Source organism: Anneissia japonica, unplaced genomic scaffold (genome assembly GCF_011630105.1).
Source record: "Anneissia japonica isolate Jap-2015-1 unplaced genomic scaffold, ASM1163010v1 scaffold9_len2422644_cov172, whole genome shotgun sequence".
Taxonomy (NCBI): Eukaryota; Metazoa; Echinodermata; class Crinoidea; order Comatulida; family Comatulidae; genus Anneissia; species Anneissia japonica.
The window spans coordinates 2,154,158-2,165,971 of NW_022758107.1; the positions used below are offsets into that span (position 1 = coordinate 2,154,158).

The window sequence follows — 11,814 nt, forward strand, 5'->3', positions numbered from 1 at the left end:
TTTCAACCTAATATTTGGGAGCTACTGTGCTATTGTATGGAATTTTTCAAGTAGAAACCAATGATGAAGCGTAGAGTATCGTAATCAGTTTTACCTATCAAGAATGATGGTGGATATTCAACGCATTATCAAGACAGACGTGTTTAAGCGGGAACAGTGATTAAATAGAGACGTAGTATTCGTCATTACTATTTACTCCAATAATGTTATAATATATTAATTAAACTGGTAGTTATTTGCTATGGGTATATACGAAGATAATCTTTAAGATTTGGATAGCGAATATTTCATTATAAATTAATTATTGCTAAGTAATGTTATGATTAGAATTAAAAGCATTGGTTGCGAATTTGATATTTAATATTTAATGTTTTCTATGTTTGTATTGTGTTGTTTATTGTTTTAAAAGAAGACCTATTATTTTAGAAATAAAGATTTACTTATTTGTTAAATTTAAAAGTTTGTAATTCTTTTTGTTGTGTACATTGTTGGACAGACATTAGACCTTCGATCCAAATTGATCGTCTATGACATTCATATTATATATGAATTTTCGTAGGTGACAGTATACTTAAACATTTTCCACCTGTCGCAAGCACCTGCTTACCTCTTAGTAGGGTTGCTACGGTGCCTTTGTAGATGCCCCTAAACAGACCTGCCTCTCGGTAAATCTGTCTTGCACAGTCCATAGGCCCAGCATATTTTGGCTTACCTTCAGATGCTGCTTGGATCTAAGAAATTAAATATTTCCCATATCAGATAATAATACATTTGACAAAATAGTGATACATTTACAGCCCAGCACTATCAGATTGTATTTGAAAGAAAAATGTGATATAACTAAATATGGTCATGATGACATCACATCATGACCATATATAGGTGCATCATGTCTATATATGGGCCTACAACAGTTTTTTTTGATAATCTGGAAAGAGCTTTACATTAAATGTACACATGAGAAATTTTTGACTCACTTTTCATCACACACAAAAATATATAAGAAATAAAACATTCCTCACACATCAGTTTTTTTTTTAATAAACACTTTGACGGAAAACAAGAATTATTTTTTGTGATTTGGTCTCAACAGCAACTTAGTGATCATAAGTGCATTCAACTGGTATATTTTCTAATCAAACATTTCTTGATTATTAACTTATGCTACATAACATCTCATTCATGATTCATAAAATCATTCATAACAAAAATCAACAATAATAATAAAAATAATATTTTTGTTAAGATATCATTTAATAATACTGTATGTTTTGTCAACATAAACGTAATTTAAACAAAAATTTACTTGTAATAAACACTTGATTCTTTCACCGGGTGCCATAATAGCTGTTGTGAATACACCTGCCAACATACCTGCTTTGAACAACTGTGTTGGTCTGAAGTAAAAAAAATTTAGAAAGAGCTGAGAATATGATAAAAACATTCACTTTTTTAGTAATTGTAAATACTTATAGTGAAGGTGAAGTAGGGGTTGATGGTTAGAATCGGAAAAGGACTATAAACCGTAGACCCAGTGTATACAGTACAATGGCACGTGTGTACTCTAAAGAACCTAGTGCATCATTCGAGACAAGTAGGGGGATACCCCGTTGTACAGCCCCTGTGGTGGACAGCAAGAGTTGTTGGTAACGGGTTACCGGGTACTGTAGCACAGACACAAAAGGACCCTTAGGGGCGGAGTAAGTCATTGATCCAAAGTCCACACATCAAGTGTGCTGAGTTTGATGGATAATTTGCTATATAAAAATACACTATTATTGAGGGTATGCTAGCTTGCAAAAAAACATGATTAAACTACTTGATTTTTGGGAGATACGAGTATTTTTTAGTGGGAATGCACCCACTCACACATCCCCCTTGATATGCCACTGATTTAACCTCCTACTGCCATGTGGGGTTTGTATAAAGTATTCTTTTTTATTTTTAGAATTGTCGTCAAAAGTAAATGAATGATTTTGATTACCTTATACTATATAAATTTTTGGCTCGTCCATATCTATTCAGTTAGTCATAATCAAAAATTTTTGGCACCTACACTAACAACACACAACCTGAATAAAAACACTTACGAATACTGGTTATTTGGTTCACTTGGGGTCTGAAGTTTCTTTCCAATTCCAAAACCAAGGAAGCACACAGCATACATTGGTGTTACTCCCAAGATTGGTGCAAACATGCCCTTGTATAAACCTCGGAAACCCTAGCATTATACAGGAATGAAATTATATAGATTGATAAACACATTATTTATTGACATCATGGATTTTTATTTCCCCCAGCCCGTAATGCAATGTCCAAATATTTTATGTCATGCCTTTTCCAGTGGTTCAACCCAAAATTAATTAAATGTTGTTTTGTTAATTGTGTTACCTAAAATTTTTTTACCAAAAACATATTTTTTGGCTAAATATGATAATACATGCTTTATTAAAATTACCTTTTCGTATGATAATTTCTTTAAAAACTGACCATATACAAAATAAAACACCTATTAAACACTTCAATCCAAAATTCAGCATGGCAACAGCCATTCCGTGTTAGCCATGTAACAAATGATGGCTACGAAAAAATTGTTTAAGCGCCTTCAATCTGGTGGCCACCAGCCTATTTGATGAAAGTAAATTGTTGAACCAGACATACCTCTTTTGTTATAATCTTTTTAGCACAATCAAACGTTCCAGTGTAGAGCAAGGGCTGGCCAGACCCTGGTGCCGGCTGTGTTTGTAGTCGTACCTGTTAAACAAATAAATCTTTAAATTTTAACGCCATGTTTAAAGTCATCCAACAGCTGGTCATCCCATCAAAAGGGCAAGGCAGATATAGCCTAATCATTGCTTTTTTTAAATTAAATAAATTTAGGATAGGCCTAGGAGCCTACACCATATAATTATAATTTTTGAAGAGGATATCCGATATATTTACGTGACCGTAAACAAATCAGTAAACGATATTTACGTGAATAAATAATCTATTTTTATTATGTTCCATTTCATTACGAGCATAGCAGCTCTAGCTCTTTAGGCCTAGCTAGGCAGGCCCACCCAACTTTTCTACCCGGCTAGTCCCCGTCAGTTAGAAAGTTCCATGATGACCTTGTGTGTGAAGAAAGTCAAAGATAAGTAGGCCTAGGCCTAGGCCTAGATCTGCTGAGTGAGACATGGAAAATACATACAACCACAAACAAAAAATACACTCAGTAACTCACCTTGATGGTATCTAATGGGTGGCCAGCAAACACCAAACATACTCCACCGAATCCACCAGCTATAAAGTTTTTAACTGGGCTTATTTCTGACATTTTACTTGATTTTGCAAGTCACCCCTTGTAGGCCAACACAACAAAAAAAAGATGTGTATAAGAGACAGAAATAATATTTTTGTTAAGATATCATTTAATAATACTGTATGTTTTGTCAACATAAACGTAATTTAAACAAAAATTTACTTGTAATAAACACTTGATTCTTTCACCGGGTGCCATAATAGCTGTTGTGAATACACCTGCCAACATACCTGCTTTGAACAACTGTGTTGGTCTGAAGTAAAAAAAATTTAGAAAGAGCTGAGAATATGATAAAAACATTCACTTTTTTAGTAATTGTAAATACTTATAGTGAAGGTGAAGTAGGGGTTGATGGTTAGAATCGGAAAAGGACCTGTCTCTTATACACATCTAGATGTGTATAAGAGACAGGTATAATACAGCCTATGTGAAAATGTATTATAATAGTTCTGCAGAAATCATTCTTTATTATTATTTTAAATAATTATAGTAATGTCCGAGTTGAACCATAGATAAATAACTATATTATTTTCTAAGAAATCATTGTTCATCGATGAGTGGGGTTATAATGAAGGGGCAGCCCAATTGAGGAACTTCATGGCACACTCGAAACCACAGAAGCAAGCCTGCAAGAAGAACATTACATTATTAGATCGATTCAAGTATGTGCATACAGGTATGACTGTTCAGGCCAGACTTTAAGTTATACCTTGTTTAGTGAACCCGTCTCCAGCCAATAATGATGATTACCAAATTGTTTTAAGCTACCACGACAGTCTCTTACGCCAGTCTGATCTGTCTCTTCTGCAACTAGGGCAGTGGTTGAATGACAACGTATTGGGCTTCGTATTTGAGTAAGAAGCTAGGCCTCAGATTCTAACTAAATGATGGGAAGGGTACGGACGGGGCCTGGGCCTATCCATCCTTTCTATAGTCTAGTTCTACCTAAGCCTAGTCTAACCATAGAGGAATTAGTTTATGGTCTAACTACGTAATAATGTTATAATTTATCGTGCTACATTATAATGAATTATAGCAAGCAAAATCAGTATAGCCTATACCCATATAGGCCAAGCCTAATTAAATGCTGTTGAGTCCGCTGAGTGGATTTAATTTTTAGAATGGCCTGAATCACAGTGATTACCCCCCCTCCCCTAATTACCCCTCCCTGAGCCTAATTCCATAGTGAATTCCAACTCCCGGGCCAGTGGTGGCTCCAGAAATTAGCCAACAGGGTGTCCGACAGGGGAGGCAGACGACAGACTTCTCAAGTACTACAGAATTACTGTAGTTGCTATGAAATTTTGCCTAAGGCCGTGTAAAATAAAATAATTGGTTAGCATCCCTCCCTACCATCCAAAATGCCACCGACCCGATTAAAAAAAAAAATTTTTTTTTAACAAAACAAACACATGCTAGCTGGACCACTTTCAGTTCTATGCTCTCTGTTGATATTTTATAGGTCTATGCCTATTGTAGCCACATGGCATCCATGATGCCTGGGATGCCTGTTGTGTTGGAGTGAATTGTGGGTAATTATATAGAGATAATTGCATTATGACACTGTTATTCATAGGTAAAGTTTCTGCTTGCTATAGATGAATTACATAATTTTTTTGTATGTAATTTTGGTCTCTGTTGATTTCTTCTTTTTTTTTTTTGCTGTTTTTCCTTGCAACACTCTTTTATCGTGTTCGACGCGAAGAAAAAAATAAAACCTCCCTCCCTACCATGAAAATTTATAACATAAAGATGCTAACCAATTGTTTTATTTTACATGGCCTAACAGACATACAGAAATAAACAAAAATACTGCTGAATTTATCATAGGCCTAGACAAATAAATAGATAGGTCTAAAGTCCAAAACAAATTACTCTTTCATTAGGGTCTTTGGTTAATTGCATTGTCACTAGACAATTCATATTATTCAAATTACTGATAAATTATTGGGAAAACTAAGAAAAAGTGGCCAGTTGTTTTTAAATTCCACAACTATCAAGATAAGTTATTTGGGGCTATGGAAATTTTGTATTTACTACAGATATTTGAAGACTGGGTTACTGAAATGCATTTTACTAACTTGAGAAGTCTGAGGCTAAGAGCCTTGGTCAGGGACCTAGTAGGTTTCACAGGAAAAGTTGTTATGGCCCAAATTGTGATTTAGGCCATAATATTTGGAATTGGTAATCAAAATAACGTTATTTGGATGGGAAAATTATTAATTTTGGTCTGAAGATATCGTTGTGGCATTGGACAACGGGAGTCCAGGCCACTGCTATGGTGGGAGGGGGAAATTGCCATCTCGCTGGTTCCACCTGACCGATTGTGTTATTTTTTCTTGGAGTTAGTATCAACTTTACAACTATTTTTAATCATGAGTGATTCTCCACTGAACTTTGTCCAATTTTATCCACTTAGCATTTATAATTTCATTGATATTCATATTTTCATCGGTTTTTTTCATCCACAGATATTTCGAAAAAGAAAAGTTTTTCAATTTCGCTAATAAAGCAACATTTGTTAGTCCACAAGTCACTCAGTTTATAAAGTTTGCTGGTGGTGAGTATAGCCCAATCCATTCATCAAGTATATTGGTCGGAGTAAAATGACATGTATTGTTATTTTTGGATTTTGTGTGCAATATTCTACTGTATGATAGAGATTCACTATCGAAGTAAACTTTAAAATTGTGCAGTATTTCATTAATAAATAGAGTAGAACCCTTCTTTTGGACTTCCCTATTAGGGGACACCCACCTTTTTTGGCCGTTAAGTGAGGAAAATTTATCTTTTAGCACTACAGTACATCCAACCCCTATAGAGGGGACACCCTTATTGAGGGGACACTTTTTTCTTGTAAGGCACACGTATCCATCTCAGAGAGCTTCTCGCGGCGCCATTTGCACTTGCAAAGAGCAACAGCCTTTTTTGCATTCAGTTATTATACTTCTATAAGTTTATTTCATTTTATTTTAATTTTTTTTTTTTTTTTTTAATTTTTGCTTAAATAATACTTTAACTGAACTACTGGGTAGAACACGCAAAACGAGTGCAAGATCTTAGAGGGTCATCCATCCAACACCACTCTGTCACGTTTCCAAACCTCTACCTAGGTGGCTCGAACAAAGGAACAGGAAACACATTTTGTGCTGCCTCAGACAAACGGGTGCTCAGAGGCGACAATTGGGATAGTGGCCTCTTAGACTGGAGATAGATGTAGGCCTGACAAAAAGGAGGGGGAAGATTGTTGACAATTTAATAAAAAAAAGAAAGGAAAAGAAAAATGGCGTCTATGTAAGTTACTAAAACGCTATGTCCAACTTGTTATGAATACGCTATGTAACGCCAAAAATTGAAGAAAAAAAACATTAATAGTTTAGTGTATGCCAGCGTTTTAGAGAAATTCTAAAATCTTGATCCCACAGTTGAACTGTTTAATTCCAATGGGACTAAAAAAAAAAAAAAATTTATTTGTCCTTACCAATAAATGAACATTTAAAATGTCAGATAAATTTATTATTTTTTGAGATAAGGGCACCCTGTTAAATATTGCCATTCCTAAGGCTTTTGCATACTAGATTATTCCCTTAGTTTGTTGCCAGCAAATTTAAGGACTTTTATAGTAAAACATTAATTACTCATTGACATTTTTTTTTTTCAATTTGTGTCACACTTTGGTAAATTATACAATTATTAAATTTAACAGTACATTACTTTTCAGTATTTATCTTCCACTATATAGATTGTATAGCAATAGTTATTATAACTACCAGTTACATTTTCTATTTTTATATTTGTAGATGATGAACTTGGGGTTTTCCTATCACCTCTTGAATTAAAAACCAAGGAACTTGTCTTCTCTTTCATTAATGATAACCAGACCAGGTCAGCTGGCGGTACTCACTGGTAAGGCTCTCCTGTCTTCGGTACCAATATTTACTGACATGGTATTCAGTGGTGGTTCCAGCAGGGATGGGAAGGGGGAAATTTTCCCCCGTCGGACAAGCCTGGACTAAAAGCACATTTTGGACCATACTAAGCCATAAAAACTCTCCACGTCAACCCTACCAAGCATTTTTTTATTCCAGGCCGTCGACTGAGGCTTTGTTGGGCCCTTGGTTCAGACCCCTCCGTTGGACACATCAGACCCCTTGTCGGCAAGTTTCTGGCACCACCACTGAAAGTATACAGTACTGTTGAGAGTTTGAAAGTTAGTGGTGCTGTACCAGTGTTTCATTAGTTGTATATGGTGTTGATGGTGTCTTTAGAGCTGTGTTGATAAATGAAACACCAGTATTTGCCTTATACTGTATAGTACAGGAATGTGTTAAGAGAAGTTAATGTTGCTGGTTGTCTCAAGTTGTGTGTGTCTGAATATTTCACTCTGTTGCCAAAATTTTAGGCATTAAGGGAAAGAATTGGCTGGGAGAGTCATCAGAGATCATTGTGCTACAGGAGTACAAAAAGGATTTTCGCCCTGTTCAATTTTTGCATAACATGATATACTGTAGTATCATTGTAAGACATAAATTTGCACAGTAAACTGAGTACTTGTCATTCATTTTAACATTAAATCCATTTATGGTACAGCTAGTTATGTAACCACTTTAATGAAGAAATGTAAGAGAAGAGATTTGTAGCTCTCTTTAGGTCATGTTGCGCCAATTGCAAATGAAACAGGGCATTATAAAAATATGTGGCAAAGACAAGCCAAACCAGTCACTCGTCGCAAATCCTGTTTTGGATATAATGGCCAAAAAATGCTGGAATTTCAAAATTTTGGAAATCTATTTTATTGCACTAAACTAACCTTTGTATATCTATACATTATGCTATGCTGTTATTTTCCTCATTTTCAATGTTGAAACAACAATTTAAACTTTGAAGGTTGATTCCTCAAATATTGTTCTTTAAACAGCTGTATGTTTAAACTCATGTAACTTCATAACGAACTGTCGGATTTAAATGATTCTTTTACCATTTTATAGCTCTCATTTTACTTTTAAACCCTGTATTAATAACTAAAAATTTATTTTTCCGACGAGTGACTGGTTTGGCTTGTCTTTGCACATATACCGTTTAATGACAGAAAATGCAGTTTGTGTATAAACTTGAACTGTATTGATTACACTGTTTTACTGAATGTCTAAATATACAATGATATCATATCCCACTTGTTTAATTATGTTGTTCAAACACCCCATCCTTTGCAGATCTAACCTCTTGTGATAAATTAAATTTTTTTTATGAGTGATGGCAACCACTGTTATAGGGTAGCTAAATTTTAGTAATCAAATCCTCGCCACACATCAGTCTAATGTGTTTATAAGTAATTTTTATTTTAAGAAATGTTTGGCTATTTTGTTTCGGTAAGTTTTAAATTGTGTATTTTGCATGTTTTTAATATGTTCAGGTTCACTCATAAGCCAGAATTGGCTGGTCTCTGTTTTAAGAGAGTAGTGTGATTAAATAACAATTTCCGAAAAGTCTAGTCCTAAACCAAGATTGGTTCATACTTTTCTTTTTTCTGTTGTAGGAGTTTCATGCTGTTTCATCGCAGACTGCATAAGTTTCAACATTATGATTCATTACATAATATGAATGCTAGTGTAGCACGAAAAATCTCTGAAAAACTTCTTCCATATCTTGGGGGTAAGTAAGAGGAGACTCTTTTATACCTTGCTTTGCGAACTTATGTTTTTTTTTTTAATCGTCAGGAGAATGGGGAAAAAAATAAATTTTGTTTTCTTATTCAGCAAATAGTTTTGCCAAAAACATCCAGACGGAGGAGAAAATAAATGTAATATTTTATTGGTAAATGTAAAAACCGTAATAATGGGATAGTTAAATCCTTTAAATTTATATAATTTATAGAAATAGGCAATTCTTATTTTTTTAGATTTCAAAGCAGCGGTGGGCATAATAAAAATAAAGAAAAACTTTTACTTTTTTTTTTTTTTAATTCCATTTTTAGTTCCTATGCATGTAATGTAGGAACTATTGTATTCACCTTTTTGTGTGTGTGTGTGTGTGTGTGTATGTGTGTATGTGTGTAGACATCTTCAGGAAAAGTTTTCCAACAGGTTTTACTGACAATGACATGTCTAATGGTACCCTTGGGATTAGTTTACCTAGCCATCCATCACTTTATTCCCATTGCACTCAATCTTGTCATCCTGGCCCACATTGCTGTTGTGGAAAATATCAAGGTGTCATTAACATACGAGTGCAAATAGTACTAACATCTTACAAAGTATTGTGTTTATTGATACTGCATTAAGTAAATAATAATTTTGAAATAAACAAAATATTGTTATATTACTGTAATTTTATTTTTGCCTTATATATTTTTTTTACACAGACATTTGACCCAATCTGTTTACTTCATAAGTTATGTTTTGTTGATCACTATTAAAGAGTTTGAGTGATTTAAGGAAACAATTTGTATTAAAACTGTGTACAAAGGGGTGGGGGGAGGAGGGAAGCAGCGCCTCCCTGAATACGTCCCTGCGAAAGTTGAAAACAATCCATAGTGATAAAAGTATCACAGTTGATGTATTAATTAGGCCTATAGGCCAACATTTTCGCTACCACAACATAACACAGCAAATGGCCTAAATATGTTTTCAAATTAAAATATTTCGTGTATTAAATTCAGTCGTATAACTTCACTATTATTTTGATATTGTTCACTATATCACTGCATAGGAACATTGACGCCTGCTAAGGTGGTTTAATATATTGTTGTCTAGTAGGCCATGCCAGTGCCCCCACCCCTGATATCATTTCAAACTACTGTAAAATGAAAATACTGTATACCTACATAGGCCTACAAAATAAAAAATTCTACTAACTTAATTTGCCTATCAAATAACATAAACAATGTGGTAAAAAATCATTATTTTGGACCATAAAAACTCACTCCTCCTGAATTGTCCAATGTAAACCACCACACAAATTTGACCCAACCTTATATTTTCTGATAAAGTCATGTATCATGCATAGGAACATTGACGCCTGCAAGGCTCTGGTTTTGTAGTGGTGGGTGCGCTAATTAGGCAAAAATAAAATTTTGTTTTATTTGAAATCATCATTTTTGGCAGGCAGCAGGTTAGTAAAAGAAGGTATGAAAAAAGTCTCACCTAAAGCCCATTAAAGATTATGACACAACATTCAACACATAACAAATTCACATATCAGTGATCAAAATGCACTGTTTCAATGTGGTGACTGTGTGTTTTTATATTTAACAAGTATGTTTGGCACAATTCATTAAAAGTTATTTACTTTTTACTTTTTCTTGTTTTAACTTTCAGTTAATGAACGAACCACATTTGTGAATGAAAAGTGCCCTCAACAACAAAACTGTGAGTATGCAGAGTAGTAATCCACCAACAATTTGAATTTTTTTCCTTTGAAGTAAAAATACCAACCTAGGTCAATCGTACAAACATAAAATAATGTTTACACTCAACAATAAGTATAGTTATATGTTTTATACAAAATTGTATATGAAAATATAACGCACACCTTGTGATGGTCACTTCTAAATATTGTGTCAACACTTCTAAATATTGTGTCAACACTTAAATTAGGATAATATTGGGTAAATAGTTTCATCTGGTTTCTGATAGTTGATTCAATAAACTAAACCAATTTTATTTACTTAGGATAATATTGAATTTCATTAATATTAAGCCAGCAAAATAAGTTAAATAAAGCTGAATAAAGCTAACTAAATTGAGCTTAGTAAATAAGCTAAATGGAGTTATTTGATCAACTTTTTAAATGGCAAAATAAAGTGTATGTACATTAGGCTAAAAAGAAGCTAAATAAATAAAACTAAATGAAGATGTTTAATCAACTTTTTAAATTGCAAAATAAATGTGTTATGTGAATATAGCTAAATAAATAAACTGATGTTTTTTGATCTACTTTTTAAATTGCAAAATAAATGATGTGTTATGTGAATATAGCTAAATAAATAAGCTGACATTTTTTGATCTACTTTTTAAATTGCAAAATAAATCATGTATTATGTAAATGTAATGCTAAATAAAACAAGGTATATTAAGTTATTTTATCTACTTTTTAAATTGCAAAAAAAAAAATATATATTAACAGCATTCTTCATTTATATTGTTTTTTAAATGTACAACAACCCAACACACAGTAATGTCTCACCTCTTTTACGATTTTGGAATTCAGTACATTAAAAATGTATGGAAGAAAAAATTAACATTATAATTTTTATGTTAATAGATTATGATTGTGGCCTGTTTGCAGTGTCTGTTGCTGAATACCTCTGCCAAGTTCATCTGTTAAATGAGAAACAAAGTTTAAAATCAATAGTTACTCAAGATAGTGTTACCAAAAAACGAGACGAAATCAGAAGTCTCATAATAACATTGTCTGAAAACAGCAGCAAAGAATGCAGCTCAGATTTCATACCAAAGTCTGAATCAGTATGAAGCTTTGCATATGTTAATGGATCCTTTATGAAAAGCCAG

General features: G+C 33.5%; 2 protein-coding genes across 2 annotated transcripts in view; one reads left to right on the forward strand and one right to left on the reverse strand.

The window, feature by feature from the left end:
• LOC117125045 (mitochondrial carnitine/acylcarnitine carrier protein-like) overlaps positions 1-3,369 on the reverse strand; it is a gene marked incomplete at its 5' end in the record, with an annotated part of 8,268 nt that extends 4,899 nt beyond the window's left edge. The window contains 5 exon segments of the mRNA XM_033271407.1: positions 608-731; positions 1,307-1,397; positions 2,091-2,221; positions 2,662-2,754; positions 3,227-3,369. Coding sequence (XP_033127298.1) covers positions 608-731; positions 1,307-1,397; positions 2,091-2,221; positions 2,662-2,754; positions 3,227-3,319 — 532 coding nt within the window.
• A 683-nt stretch (positions 3,370-4,052) lies between these two features.
• LOC117125047 (sentrin-specific protease 8-like) lies at positions 4,053-11,808 on the forward strand (the record flags this gene model as incomplete). The annotated part of the gene is given in 6 exon segments (XM_033271409.1): positions 4,053-4,158; positions 5,776-5,864; positions 7,105-7,210; positions 8,841-8,956; positions 10,621-10,671; positions 11,567-11,808. Coding segments are annotated over 6 exon segments (677 nt in total), but the record flags the coding sequence as incomplete, so codon positions are not given.
• Positions 11,809-11,814: the final 6 nt, after the last annotated feature.